The 15,897-nt window shown below is 41.5% G+C and overlaps 1 protein-coding gene across 1 annotated transcript in view; it reads left to right on the forward strand.

Moving 5' to 3' along the window:
• mctp1b (multiple C2 domains, transmembrane 1b) overlaps positions 1-15,897 on the forward strand; it is a gene marked incomplete at its 5' end in the record, with an annotated part of 42,293 nt that overhangs the window by 13,444 nt on the left and 12,952 nt on the right. Inside the window, 6 exons of the mRNA XM_083983625.1 lie at positions 6,177-6,279; positions 7,578-7,720; positions 8,149-8,228; positions 11,397-11,520; positions 12,261-12,305; positions 14,599-14,637. Of these exons, the coding sequence (XP_083839751.1) occupies positions 6,177-6,279; positions 7,578-7,720; positions 8,149-8,228; positions 11,397-11,520; positions 12,261-12,305; positions 14,599-14,637 (534 nt within the window). The remainder of the gene's footprint in view (positions 1-6,176; positions 6,280-7,577; positions 7,721-8,148; positions 8,229-11,396; positions 11,521-12,260; positions 12,306-14,598; positions 14,638-15,897) is intronic.

The following is a 15,897-nucleotide window of genomic DNA, read 5'->3' on the forward strand; positions in this document are numbered from 1 at the left end:
TTCTGGGCCCCCTTAAAGAATACTAAAGTGGGCCCCTCCCCCTAACTTTTCCTTTTTTTTTCTTTGACTACGTATGTATTATCGTTTTTTATTTAGCCTTATTTGTTTTGATGCTAATGCAGCATTACACTGCAAAAACTCAAGTATCTTAGCAAGAATATTTGTCTTATTTCTAGTCAAAATGTCATTTCTAGTCAAAACAAATCTCATTCGACTTAAAATAAGACACATCATATTAAAAGTAGCTTGTTTTTAGACACTTTTTACTTCTTTCAAGCAGATTTTCACTTGGAATAAGTAGAAAAAATCTGATCGTGGAGCAAGTTTTTCTTCCTTATTACAAGCACAAAAAACGTACTTTCACTGGCAGATTTTTCTATTTATTGTGAATTTAAGTGAAAATGATCTAAAAACAAGTACATTTTTAGGTAATGAGTCTTATTTTAAGTGGAAAGAGATTAGTTTTGACTAGAAATGAGACATTTGGACAAGAAATAAGACAAATATTCTTGGAAAGATGTTGTGTTTTTACAGTGTACTATGAGTATTAGTCAGGGTCTTACGCAGAATAAATCAGTCATACAAAGATTAGACTACTGGGGTTTTTTATGGGCCCCACTGGGCGCTGGGCCCCTAGAGTTATCATCACCTTTCTCCCCTATACAACGGCCCTGGCCGCGGTGCAGAGAGAGTGTGAGGTGGTGGTGCTGCTGCAGCCTTTTATTTACAGTATCGATCTGCTGCTGCTGCTGCTGCTGCTGCTGCTGCTGCTGCTGCGTCGTATCGGCAGCTGCTCTGATGGTAACGGGCCCCCGAGGGTCCAGCGTCATGTTGAGGAGACAGGAAGGAGATTCATGTTACAGCTCTCACTGATGCTGCTCTCCTCTAATGTGACACCCCGCTCCCTCAGTTATTGATTAGTCGTTTGAAAGAAAATGGATTTTTGATCATCGATCGACAGCTTTTCAGCACAAACACACAGACTTACAGATTTACAGGCCGTTAATTACGTGATAATGTCAAGAAATAACCTAGAAATAACAGTAAATTTCATAGTAATGTCATGTTTTTCATAAAGGCAAATGATTACACATGATTTTCATGCTTTCATTTTTTTGGGAAAGGCTATTTCTACGCAATCAATCGTTATTTCTTGGCTATATTTCTCAACATTACTATGAAATTGGCCGTTATTTCTAGGCTAATTATAGAGATTATAACACAATTAATCATTCAATCACATGTTTCTTGACATAACGCAATTAATTGTTATTTCTAGGCTATTTCTTGACATTATAATGCAATTAATTGTTATTTCTAGGCTATTTCTTGACCTTATCACGTAATTAATCGTTATTTCTTGGCTATTTCTTGACATTACCACGTAATTAACGGCCTGTAAATTAAAGGGTTACCAACATCTGCTTGGTTCCAGCTCCTCACAGCTGTTGCAGGATTCGCTTGCGGCTCCATTTACAAAGCTCACATGGGTGTTTACCTGGTAGTTTGGCTCCAATGTCAGGTTCTGTAGAAGAGGTGTCTTATGGGAAATGTAGGATTGAGAATCACTGGAGTCTTTTCTCAGACAAAATGTTACATTTTTTGACCAATCTGTGTATTTCTTTTTGCAATTGAGCTTTATTAGATAATGACAAATGATTCAGACTTAACTCTGAGACCAGACTATCGATATGAACGAGTCAGATGTTTTATTAATGTCACGGCTGATTGGCCCGACACGTTGGAGGAACATTGTAGATGTAAATCTGACACGAGCTCCTTGATCCAAACCTCAGTTCAAAGCCGTCAATGTTGAGTTATTGATCTGATTTGAATAAAGACTGAACCGATCAGTCAGAGACGGGAGGTATCGCTCTGTTGGAGCTCGTTTCCTGGTGGACAAAAGGACTAAAGCCTTGAAGTGTGTGTGTCTGCGTGTGTATGTGTGTGTGTAAACACTAAAATAAGTGCTGATGGGATTGTCGGTGATCTGAGGCTATTCTCAGCTCTCTGCTCTGCTTCCTGATTTAACGCCACACGATGGTTAATCCTCCGTTAAGTTAAGCAGCTTGGTTCTGGATCCAGTGGCTTCTCTCTGACTCAGCTGGGAACTGGGGGGTTGTTCGTGTTGGGGCCTTTTTGGGACCGTCGACTCTTTGGCCCTGTCCCATTTCTCCCCCTTAAAACTTCCACTTGGTTTTGAGTGCCCTCAACCGTAAATTCCCCTCGTTGAGGGAAAGTGGCTGAAAATCTTTCCCTATGGAAACGGGACACCACTAGTGTAGTGAACGTAGCGAACGTGATGACATACGTCACATGTTTACAATTATACCGGTGGAGCGTGCTACTATTTTCATTCAGGAAAAATGTCGGCGGTTCCAGCTGTTGTGTTGCCTGTTGCGTTGGCTGTGTTTGTTTGTAATTAGTCATGGTTATCATAGATTAGCCAGGCTAACGGTTAGCTACCTGTTTAACTTTAATAACTCAGTGACTTAATAAACACTCCATGAAAAAATGTTTTCTCCAGCGGATATCTGAGTTCCAACATGACTGAGCTAACTGGAGTAGTTTCATGTCGTGTCCCACAACGGGAGGGTTTTAACAGCTGACGTCCTGCTGTTAGCTTAGCTACTGCCGTTAGCTTAGCTACCGCCGTTAGCTTTGCTGCCGCCGTTAGCTGTCCCTGTCAGCTGCAGCCACTGATGCGACACCGTGATTCCCCCAATAAATACAACACATGGCGACACAAAACACACACAGAGAGAAATAGTAATGTTTCTTCAGGCATTTCAGATTTGTCTAAACGGCGATCGAGCGTGACAACGGGTAATTTCATCTTCCACTTCGTTTTAAGCATCGGACCTCACTACATTTTGAGGGCTGATTTTAAGGGCAAAATCGCACTTCCCCTTGCTCCCTAGAGTAATGGGACACCCTACCCCTACACGTGAACGCGCAAAATATAGGGTTAGGGCAAATATTTAGGGCTAGGAGGAGAATTTGGACAGGCTCTTTGTCTCCCCCATTCACCACCGGCCAGCGTGAGTAGATGTAGTGAGAGTTAAGACGGGCTGGTGCTGTGAAGTCAGCATCAATCACTGTGATGAGAAGTGAAACCTCCTGAGCCGATGTGAACTTGCTCCACTGCTTCACTGAAGCACGACTCATTATATTCTACGTGACTGTCACGGTTTCATAACTTCACGCTGCTTGTTTCCTCTTATTTCTGTCTCTCAGTCTCTTTCTCCAAACCTCTCACGACCTCCGACCTCTGGCCAACAACGTAACGTCTCATCAGGTCGTCCTCAAACGTTCGTACCAGAATTAAAGGGATTGTCTTCTCTAGATATCATACAGTATCTATAAGGCTCATAATCATGTTTTATGAGGTCATGGTGACCTTTGACCTTTGACCTCTGACCTTAAGCCACCTAAATGTTATGAATGAATGTAATGAACATCTTAAGTAAATCTAAAGAAGTTTCTTCAATGTGTTACTGAAAAACCGCTTCCACAAGGCCAAAACCATGTGTTGTGAGGCCACCACGTTCTTGACCTTTGACCTTCAGCCACCAAAAAGTCAAATTTAATTGGTTCAAAGTGAACAATTTGAAAATTTGAATAAGTTCCTTCAAGGTGTTACTTAAATTTTACTATTATTATTGTTGTTCACCATGAACTTGACCTTTGACCTCCACCCTTGAGTTAAATGAACCTTTGTGCAGAATTTGAAGGAATTCAAGGCCAAGAGAGTTCACTTTCACTTTCATCATGTTTGATTAGGCCATGTTGCTGCTGACCTTTGACCTCAACCTTCGTCTTGTGTTAACTTTCTGCTGCCATCTCTTGTGTTAAGGTCGGTTCTGACCCGAGTCTTAATCAGCTGTCAAACAAACTAAAACAATTATTTGTTTCTCATCTCTTGGTTACGTTGTTAGACTATACCTTATCCATGAAAAGGTTGGTTTTAAACTATTTCAGTTTTAACTCTAACTATTGATCTTATCATTACAACTGAGTTGAAACTGACTGAAACAACACAAATGTCATAATTTTAACCAGAGCATTGTGAAAAATAATGTTTGGTAACCCTTGTATTTACAGGCCACTAATTACGTCATAATATCTAGAAATAGCCTAGAAATAACGGTCAATTTCATATTACAGTAATGTCAAGAAATATCGCCAAGAAATAACGATTGATTGCGTAGAAGTAGCACAGAAATAACGGCCAATTGCAACGACTTGGTGGAGAAAAATTCTGGTCTTTCCCCAAAAATTGAAGCATGAAAAGCATGTGTAATCTATTACCTTATGAAAAACATGACATTTCTATGAAACTGACTGTTATTTCTAGGCTATTTCTTGACATTATCACATAATTAATTGTTATTTCTTGACATGATCATGTAATTAGTGGTATGTAAATTACTAAAGGGTTACGAAACGTTTTTGTTTTATTTAGTTTAAATAGAGGTTCCTGACAAAGTGAAAAAGCCTTAATGCAATAAACAAATTTATGTGGTACTTTGATGCATTAAAAACCTAAAAACAGGTCCTAACCCTAACACAATCACCAAGATTTAATTAGTTACAAGTGAATATTACCACATTTGAAGATGACGATAGACAAGCATCAGTTAGATTACAAAACGTGGAGCATCTGATTAAATTAACCCTCTGTTTGCTGACACTCGTTAGTGAAAGCAGCTTCATCAGGGGAGAAAGTCCAGGAGGGGTCAGGTGTGTAAGGCTGACTCCTCCTCCTCCTCCTCCTCCTCCTGCTCCTCCTCCTCCTCCTCCTCCTCCTCCTCCTGCTCCTCCTCCTCCTCCTCCTCCTCCTCCTGATCTCCTTACTCAACATCACGGTGTGTGAACTGGACTTACTCCACTTACGATGGAACGTCCTCTCTGTCCTCACTCTCTTTTATTACCATGGTTTCTTTGTTGAGTTTCTACCTCGTGGAGTTTCCTGCCATTTGCAACAGCTTGGCACACCTCACACAGACAGGAAGTGTGTGTGTGTGTGTGTGTGTGTGTGTGTGTTTCATCATGTGTGTACCAGATTTCTTGATCGACTGCTCGTAACGACGGTGGAAACGTTTCCTCTGCTGCTGCTGAAACTTTCCGTGTTTTAAAAACCATCCGGTCAGATCTGAGCAGGGAACACACACACACACTGAGACACACACACACACACACTCAGAGACAGAGTGTGTGTGTGTGTGTGTGTGTTTATCGCAATAAAAGTCTAAGTATTGATCTGCTCCCTCCTCAGCTGAGCACTTCTTCTGCTTTCACGCTGATGTTTGATTAAAGCTGTTGTTTACATTCACACTGCAGACAGCAAAGTACTCACACACACACACACACACACACACACACACACACACACACACACACACACACACACACACACACACACACACACACACACACACACACACACACACACACACACACACACACATACATGTAGAGTCTCTACACTTTAATCCTTCATCACCATCATCATCAGAGTTAGGCTTCTTGAATTACAACATGAAATGTGTTTAATGTCAGTGATGCTGCAGCTTTGCATCTTTTTCTCCTTCTGTGACTTTGTGATGTCACAAAAAAGCACCTTGGTTTTTCTTGAGCGTTTTATTTTGAAATCTGCTCTCAGTCAGCCAATCGCGCTCTGTTTGATCTTTTTGTAGTTTTTTTTATTGTATTTTTCTGGACACAGTCATAAAAGATGCAGAAGTTACAGATGTGTAAAAGAAAAAAGCCTCCAGGTGTCAGTCAATTTAATGATGTTGCTGCTGCAGGTTTTAAACGAGTGAAAGAGAGAGTGAAAAAACAAGAAAAAAGCGATATGTTGTGGACGGACGGAGGAGAGGAAGCTGCTCTCGTGTAATTTCCTGTCGACTCCGGCTCCTGGGACGAGTTACTGAGCTGAATCAACTCTTCAGTCAGAGTGAGAGACAACAGAGGGAAGTGGAGAGAGAGAGTCAGCAGCAGCAGCAGCAGCAGCAGCAGCAGCAGATCACTTTCATTCTGTTTTAGAATAGAAACGCTGCTGGGTTTCCCTCTACAGCGTCCGGACAGGAGCAGCGTGTGTGTGTGTGTGTGTGTGTGTGTGTGTGTGTGTGTGTGTGTGTCAGCGTTAACCCGTCTCCTCTCCTCTCTGACAGGGCATCTCTGTCCCCGCTGAGAGAACCGCCCACTCCTCAGGGATGTACAAGCTGGAGATCGAACTGAGGAGAGGCCACAACCTGGCCGTCCGAGACCGCGGAGGTAAACTCACTCACACCTGCTTTATAGTATTATTATCATCATCATAACTTCTATGTTTTGTTTTTTTTTATTTCTTTTATTTGAAGTATCATCAAATTACAAACATTTAAGGCACATTTGTGATACGAAGATTGAAAATGTTGAATCAGCTAGCAGGACAAATGAAAAGAAAAAAGAAAAGAGAATAATAATGTGAGGGTCTTATTCTAGAAGGGTAGATAATAATATAAGGGTAAATTTGAGGTTGTTCTTCCATCCGTTGACGTGGCCGCACTTAGAGGCTGATAATTCAAATTCTGTAAGTCTCTCTGATATTTTGAGCACATGGTGAAAGACAGAACAAGTTTGTCTACAAATTTGGAAAACATCATGTGTGTAGAGTCTAAATTGTGTCCAGGGGGAAAAATTTGAGTTTTTTTCCCGGCTCTCTCCCACTCTGACCGATTATGTCAGGTACTCTGACACAAACATTCTGTGCAATACACACCCATTATAATCTCATAATTTCTCCAAAAATGATCATGGTCATTGATCAGAGATTGATCCAAAACTATACGACCTATCAAAAGGTGGATTCATACACTAATACACAAGACTTGTGTCTACATGTGGGGCTTCACCTTGAGGTATTTGCATCTGTGAATGAAATGTTTTCCAAGCGTGATCAAGTTCACTAAGAAGTCTAAGTTTTTTTTCCTTTAATTGCACTCCAACTTTAATAGACATCCAGTTAGTTTTTCTGTTGTTGTACAGTGGCATCATGCAAAAGTTTAGGCACCTCTGGTTTAAAATGTCTGTTAATGTAAACAGTTCATCAAGAGGAAGATTAATTGATCTCCAAAAGACATAAAGTTACAGATGACACTGCTTTTACATTTTAAACTATATATATTTATTTTATTTTCATCTTTTCCATTTTTAAAACAACAGAAAAGAAAAAGATCTGGGCCCCGTGCATAGTTAGTATAGTAGCCCCCCTTTAGAAACTCTCACAGTGTGTAAATAAATAAAATCTCTTGTCTGACACCTCGGTCAAAGTTCTCTAAGAGCTCAAGTCTCCTGGGTTTCCCATTCTTTTGCTGCTGCTGCTTTGTTTCCCTTTTTCACTCTGAAGCTGTAGAAAACTAAAATAATACACTGATAAAAGAGTGTTTCATGTTTAACTTTATGTCTTTTGGAGATCGTTTCATCTTCCATTTGATGAACTGTTCACATTAACATTAACAGACGTTTAGACCACCATTTGGGTGGACAAACTTTTGCATGATGCTATAGATGTGTGACATGTTTGTTTCCAGGCAGCAGCGACCCGTACGTCAAGTTCAAACTGGGCGGTAAAGAAGTGTTCAGGAGCAAAACCATCCACAAGAACCTGAACCCGGTGTGGGAGGAGAAGACCACGCTGATCGTGGACACGCTGAGTGAGCCGCTGTATGTCAAGGTAAAGACACACACACATGACAAGAGGCCATAATATGATACTTTATGATCAGTTTCTTCAAAATAAAACTCCAGCTACATCATTATCATCATTATTGTCGTCAGTCTTTGAGGTTTAGTCGTCGCTTTGGAAACAACAGTTGATAAAAACAAAAAACTGTTTCTTTTCAACCAGATCTCATGATCGTCCTCCTTTAGCACAGTTTAGTTTTTATTCATGTGCATTATAAACATGTTGATATTGATATTCTACTAGAATAACACTTCAAAAATGAACTTTCAATCACAACTTTTACATAAAATTGAAGTTAATTGAAGTTTTTTTCAAGATAAAACACCTAAACAAGACGTTTAAACATGTTGCTTCACTGTTTTATTACATTTACATAGCTGAATGAACCTGACTCAGTGATGTTTTCTCTGCTGCAGGTGTTTGACTACGACTTTGGGCTTCAGGACGACTTCATGGGTTCTGCCTATCTCTACATGGAGTCTCTGGAGCAGCAGAGGTACCGTGTTCAAATCCCTCCACCCCCACTCCACCTTCTGTTTCCCACGTTACGAGCTTTTTATTCTGTTAAAATCAGGACTCAGGATGTGGAGTTGGGTTTCATGAGGACACATTCAGGCTTCCCAGTAAAACCACCGACTGGTGCAGACTCAGCTGAGGCTTTCTGGCAGAGCTGCACAACAACACAAAAAAGTGTGGGAACTGATCTTATTATTGATAATGGTCGCTGTTATCGATTCTGCTCATCAAAACAACTCTCACTCCCACTTCCTGTGGATTTTCTGTGTGTGACAGTCAAAGTGTTTACATGTTTTCACAGTCAACAACTTCATTTTATTATGAATCTCTTTTGAAGATGGATAAGAACTGAGTCAAACCTGTCTCTCTACACAACTAATCAAAGTGTAAATGAAATCACAGGAGTTACAGTTGTTTTGATGAAAGGTAAAATGCACAAGAGAACCCGTAAGCGCCGCCTTAGGTCCGTACCGGAAGTCACAGCCGGAAGTTGGTCTTCTTTTGCCACTCCATACCGGAATATATGTTTTTATTTTATTTTCCAGTTACATATTTACCGTAGCTGCATAATTTACTAGTTAACTGACACTAAGTCTTTTCACGATTTTATACAGTATGTAAAACTGAGATGTTTGCAATTAGAAGCCTAAAATAATCACCTGATCAAGTGATTATGTTCATGTTTCATCTATTTACAATGAACATTAATTAAAGCAGAAGTGAGTGATATATTTGTGTTAATGTAAGTCTTAAATAGTTATATCTTCCGACAGCAATCACTTACATAGAGTGTTTGGTCTGAAACACGGGTCTCTCAGTCCCTCTGCTCTGCTCTGAGCCGAAGAGAAAACATTTATCGTATCCTACAGTTTTTATCCAATGAGGAGAGAGAACGGCATGCAGGGCTGTGTGTGCAGCCAAGGAACGCCGTGAATGTGGTGACGTAGCAACGAGGACTGTTATGGTGCGTTCAAGGAAACTCGTATTTTTCCGACCGTGAAGTGGTACCAGTTCGATCTGGTACGAGTTCACCGGTCGGAAGTTACGAGTGGCCGTTATAGTGACTTTCACCGGTAAAACAGGTCGGAAAAACACGAGTGGGTTGCCTTGAACGCTACAAAGTCGTAAGTTCTGACTTGAAGCTGTAATTTACGATTTCAAAAGCCTGCCGGGAACGCAGCATTAGCGAAAACGACCGGATCACTCACTTCTGCTTTAAGGCCGCGGGGCAATCGCACCGAGCACTATTGTTATACTGTGGATTATTTCTTATTCTTCGTCTTCCGGTCATAGTTTCGTCCTGTAACTCATTTCACAGCTTTTGAGAGCTTTGATTTAGTGTCTGTGTGTTTATAAACATGTTAACGAGCTCCAGGTGGATTGTTTATGAACCTTAACGAGCTCTGGCCTGAGGTTCAGAGGTTACCACGGCAACTTGAGGTGGTTGTCAATGACGATAGGGGCCCCCCAGGCTGAGACAGACAGAAACGTGGAGAAAAAGAGCGATTTTCTGCCGCTGCACTGGTCTCACATTTGGGCTTATTCTGACAAAACGGTAACTCCTATTAGAAAAAAACACAGACCATCATCGCTGTAAGGACTTACTGAACGCTTTGGTGTGATTTTGGTGTTTCTACAGTAAATATTTTGGAGACTCTTGCGAGTTTAAAACATCGGTCCGTTCTGCTTCTGTCCAATCTTTGTATTGGAGTCAATGAGGAGCAGAGACAGACGTGGCCGCACTCAGAGGCTGACAATTCAAATTCTGTAAGTCTCTCTGATATTTTGAGCACATTGTGAGAGCCAGAACAAGTTTGTCTACAAATTTGGCAAAAATCATGTGTGTAGAGTGTAAATTGTGGCCGGGCCGAGTGTGGAAAGAGAAAAGTTAAAGATTTTTTTGGGGCTCTCTCCCACTCTAACCGATGATGTCACGCACTCTGACACGAACATTCCGTCCAATACACACCCATTATAATCTCATAATTTCTCCAAAAATGATCATGGTCATTGAACAGGGATTGATCAAAAACTATATGACCTATCAAAACGTGGAGTAATACGACAATACACAAGACTTGTGTCTACTGTTTAAAGTTTAAATGGTGTCTCTAGGTGAAAGTAGACGTTTGAAAAACTCCAATGATTGTTCTTTTTCGCTCTTTTTTTTGGCCCGTCCCATTGACTTCAATGCAAAACTTTGCGCAGTTCATGGTTTTAGTAGTAACCCTGGCACTGGTCCTGTGTCCTCACCTGTTCTCACCTGTTCCTACAGTACTTGGTCTCACCTGTTGTTTATTGTTTATTTATTAGGATCCCTATCAGCCATTAAAGCAGATATCAGTGGAATGTTTTTGTTAATATAAGTCCTAAATAGTCCTATTTTCCGTCAGCAATCACTTACATGAAGTATTTCAGCCTAAACACGAGTCTCTCCGTCACTCTGCTCTGCTGTAACCCGAGGAGAAAATTTTCCTTGTGGGATACAAGTGTTATCCAATGAGGAGAGAGAACGGCATGAAGGGCTGTGTGTGCAGCCAAGGGATGCGCGTGAATGTGGTGACGTAGCACGAGGACCAATTGATGCCTGACAAGGGCGGGGGCTGCTAACTCATGGTGCGTTCAAAGAAACTCGTACTTTGTGTTTTTCCTTCCTGTGAAGTCATACCAGTTCGATCTGGTACGAGTTCACGGGTCGGAAGTTACGAGTGGCCGTTATAGGGAACTTTCACAGACAACAGGGTGGTAAAAACACGAGCTACGGGTTACCTGGAACGCTACCAAGTCGTAGTTGTGACTTGAAGCTGTAACTTACGGTTTCAAAAGCCTGCCTTGAACGCAGCATTAGCCGAAACGGCCGTGAAGCTGATATCTGCTTTAACTTCATTATATGAGCGATGGATCTTCTTCCTGGGGTCCAGCACATACAATTACAAATACAGTAAAAAAAAACATGAAAAAACAAACTAAAACCTCACTACAGTTATCCAGATATTGAAAGAAATAGTTAAACAGTTTAAAGATTTGCAGATACAACACAATATTTAAGCTTATATAAAAAAACAAAGCAAAACTACACAAAAGGAACCCAAACCAGACCTGTTCCTACCTGTTCTCACCTGCTCATCATCTCATCTGTGTGTTGCAGGATGATTCCCGTCACTCTGGTGCTGAAGGACCCTCACCACCCTGAACAGGACCTGGGCTCCCTGGAGCTCGCCGTCACCCTGACGCCCAAAGACAGTCCCCTGGAGGAGCGGCGAGACTCCACGGTACGAAACACCTCCACCTCCACCTCCACCTCCACCTCCATCACCTCACAGCAGCAGCTGCACGTTATATAAATCATGTTAATTATACATTTGACTCCAGCTATGTGGCTGGAAATAGAGACAGTTTCTTTATTTGACCTGGAAGTCACTTTGCAATCAAACATATTCTACACTGTAGCAGCCACACGAACACAGAATTACAGTTTCAAATATAAAACTTTTTTTTTTTCTTTTTTTTCAACCTTTATTTTTACCTGGATTGTCCCTTGAGATTAAATCTGTTTTGCGAGGGAGACCTGGCTAAGAGATTGCACTGGTACATCAAAGATAGAAGCAGGTTACGTGACAATACAAGCACTTTAACATAATACAAACATATAGCAGGTGCACTTTTCTGTTAATTTATGTTTTACAGTATAAGGGCTTTGAATTCACCCGGGGGAGATGCAACTATGAAAACATCGCACATATATGACTGATTTTATGACGACCTTAAAGACTGAGGCAGAAAAAGATCTGTGAAATATTAAATGTGTGCATAATAAATCTCTGGGAGTTAGATTTTCCTGCAGAAGGTCGCGTCTGGAACAGTTTTAAATGTCGTCACGTGTTTTATTATATAAAATCTTTATGTGTGAAATAAGGAATGAAGCTGTCAGATCAGTGTAAAGTAGTAGAGAATTCAGCTGTGACGAACTGACGATGATGTGTGTGTGTGTGTATGTGTGTGTTTCCTGCAGCTCAGGGACATTAAGATGTATCGCTGGAGGCCATATGTGAATAAAGTGAGTGTAGTTTAGTGTTAGTGTTGTGTAGTTGTAGTGTTGTGGTGATTAGAGCTCAGAGACTTCCTGACTCCCTGGTTCCCACTTTACCTCCAGTCTGTGTAGATGTCTTCCCTTAGAGAGCAGCTTTATGGATCTTTAATGGGTAGAGACTCCAAACACCATCGGGACGTGTGATTGGTCCATCTGTGATCGTGGTGATCGTCTCTGGTGTTTGTTTGTTTCCTGCTTTTCACTGTGGTAGATTGTTTTTTTTAGATTTAGAAGTTTCTCTGACTAATTGTTGCAACACTTTCCCCTTCACTGCAGATCTCACTGTCAACTCACTCATAAAGAGCAAAGTAAAATATTTCTGAGGTTTATTAAAGGTCACAGTTGATATTCTGACTTCCTACATTTCCCATAATGCAACTCAGCAGCATCTTAAAGGGATGGTTCAACATTTTTGGCAAATTGGCCCATTGCCATAATCCCTATAGTCATAGCAGTAGGTTTGTTACCTTTAATTGTCGGTGCAAGCTATTTTTAGAACGGCGGAGCAGAGCCATGAGCTGCTCAGAGCTACGCTACGGAGGCTCATTATGGGATTTCTTGGTTTCCCTCATCAAACTACACAACAAATACACAATCCAACAACTCCACAACGCTCTGGTGGACAAGTTGTGAGCTGCACATTCACCACGCTATGAGATAATAACACAACGTTACCACACAGAGTTGTTTTAGAGGGAAATTCATGCAAAACAGCTGATGGTCGTTGCCTTCAGGGACAGTTTTTCATCAAGCAGTCTCTGAATTTGCCTCTAAAACAACTCTGTGTGGTAACGTTGTGTTATTATCTCATAGCGTGGTGAATGTGCAGCTCACAACTTGTCCACCAGAGCGTTGTGGAGTTCTTGGATTGTGTATTCTACTGCAGATATTAGACTTAATGGACATTTGTAGCTCATGCAACCCCACTTCTAAAAAGCTGAACTCTCATTTTAAGGTTTAGAGGAAACAGAGAGAGAGTTTCTTTCTGTCCCAGCAGACCAGCAGCTTGATGTCAGTTGATCTGATCACTCAGACACAACAGTTCAATAACCCTCCTTTAAAACATTTCAAAACAGTATTGATATTCACATGATGATGTGTCGGCCTGTGTGTGAGATTTCCCACAGGTTGAAACCGCTCAGTGTGTGTGTGTGTGAGGGTCTGATCTCTGAGTGTGTGTGTGTGTGTGTGTCCTCTGCACCGAGACATTAAACACAGCCTCTGGTTCATGTTTTATTCAGGTCGTATCTGAATCATAGATCAAGTCTCAGTCTGAGCTGCTGCTGCACAGAGAGACAGAGACACGGAGAGACACAGAGAGAAAGATGAAGAAAGTCAATGAAAACAAGAAGAGGAAAACTTGTTAATTACACACTTGTTAATTTAGGTCCAATTATCTGTAACGATCTCACAGTGATGAGCTGCTGCTCCTCCTCCTCCTCCTCTCTCTCTGTGGTCAGAGCTGATCTGTCTGTCCTGTAGCGCCCCCTGCTGTCTGCTGGTGTGTATGTTAAAGCCTCTGACTCTGCAGCTTCTACTTGAACCTGAGCTCTAGACTACGAAGCAGCTTCAACAGACTTCAACAGAGTATCTTTCTGTTACCCGGCTCACTAACCAACTTCACTTAATCGCGCTAAGCGGTCACACGACGGTGATTATCAACTACGTGAGTCAACCCAGGGTTTCCCAGAGTGCGTTCATATGAAACCGGCGGAGTTTGCAGCATCTGACCAATCAGCAGCTGCAGCAGCATTGGGCTCTATGCACAGCTCCACTACTTCCTGAACTTAAGGCTGCTCCTTTATTTCCTGTCTTACATTATTGGACAAACTGATTAATCCAGGTGTGTGTGACCATTGTGACTACTCAGTCACACCTGGATTAATCAGTTTGTCCAATAATGTAAGACAGGAAACAAAAGAGCAGCCAGGAAGTAGTGGAGCTGTGCATAGAGCCCATTCTGCAGCAACATGAAGAAGGGAAAGAAACACAGTCGCTGCAGAGAATGACTCACTGTGCAAATGTATAAATTCACAAGATTAAAATGAAATATCATCACTACTCTGTCGTATGTGATGCAGAGAGTTAGTGGGAGAGTGAGCGCACCACACGGTTCGATCAGCTGACTCTGAAGTGACGTGGCTAAGCTCACATCCTGCTTCGTAGTCCAGTGGCTTCAGGCCTCTGGTGCTGTAGTTGTAGTTTGCTGCTCTGCTCTGTAGAGTCTCTGTCAGTAACGTGTTCTAATGTTGATGTTCAGACCATGCTGCTCAGGAGATCCTGGAAACGATCCACCAAGGTAAATCCTCTCTGCACCTGCATCTTCATCAGCAGCTGCATCATCATCATCGTGGTCGTGGTCGTGGTCATGTGTGTGTGTGTGTGTGTCTAGTCTGACGCCTTCATGTCAATCAGCTTCAGGGGGGGCGACCGCCATTCTGACATCCCACCGGTCCGACATCGGCCTCTAACTGTCTAAATGGCAACACATGTCCTGTCATTCCCACAATTTTTACCTCCTATGGTCGGAATGACAGTATTTTCTTATTTTTTTTAAACATCCTGCCTTTCCAACAATTCTTTCAATAGTGTATTTTTTCCCCAAACAGATTTTGCACTGGTTGGGTTTAGGCAATGAAGAAAGGAGTTGGTTAAGTTTAGTAAAAAGAGCAAGTAGAGGCCAGACAGGCAGACTAGTCCCTGTCTGAGCTCTGCTGTGCAATTACACACAACCATGTGGGTATTCCTCTATCAGCATGTCTTAAAGAAGGAATCACCTGTTGAGTAACGCATATTTCCTTATATCCACAAGTTTCCGAACGTCAAAACTGGAAGCAGGTTTTGCATTTTCCGGTGGAATTGTACGTTTACGTTTCCATGGTTTTCAGTCGTTGTCATAGTTGCAGTAAATGCATGGATCTATTAACGCTGGCTTTTACAGTAACACGGATGTCAATTTGTGTGATATCCATTGTTAAAAGCTGGTGTGATGATCCATGTGTTTTACAGATTTTCATTGGAAAAAAAATGCATTTACCGTGACTACCGAAACCATGGAAACATAAACATAAAATTCCACTGGAAGAGCCAAACCGGCTTACGTTTTTGACGTTCGGAAAAGGTGGATTAAAAGCCTTGTCGGAATGGTGGGACGTTCACATGTCGGAATAGTGGTATTTCGGAATGGTGAGATGGTGAGATGGTGAGATGGTGGGATGTTGGGATGACAGCATGTAACTCAGCTTCAGAGCGTCGTGTGTTTTCTTTTTTCATGGTTTTGTGTTGAATCAGATCTGATGTGTTTTTACTTCCTCACATGCTGATTGTTGTTGTCGTGTCAACCACTGCCTCCAACCAGGGCCTTGTTCCTCAAGACAAACCCAGTCTAACACGATGTTAACAGGATAAAATGATCATCTGATATTAAACTAAACTGTAATATGTTTCGATCCATGAAACAAAATATTTTCCAGATCGTTTCCAGACATTAATGTGCAGCAGCTTCTTAAAAAATATAAAGAACCACAGAGAACAAAGTGTTACTACTGAGCCTTTAAAT

The sequence above is a fragment of the Trachurus trachurus genome (assembly GCF_905171665.1).
Source record: "Trachurus trachurus genome assembly, chromosome: 12".
NCBI lineage: Eukaryota > Metazoa > Chordata > Actinopteri > Carangiformes > Carangidae > Trachurus > Trachurus trachurus.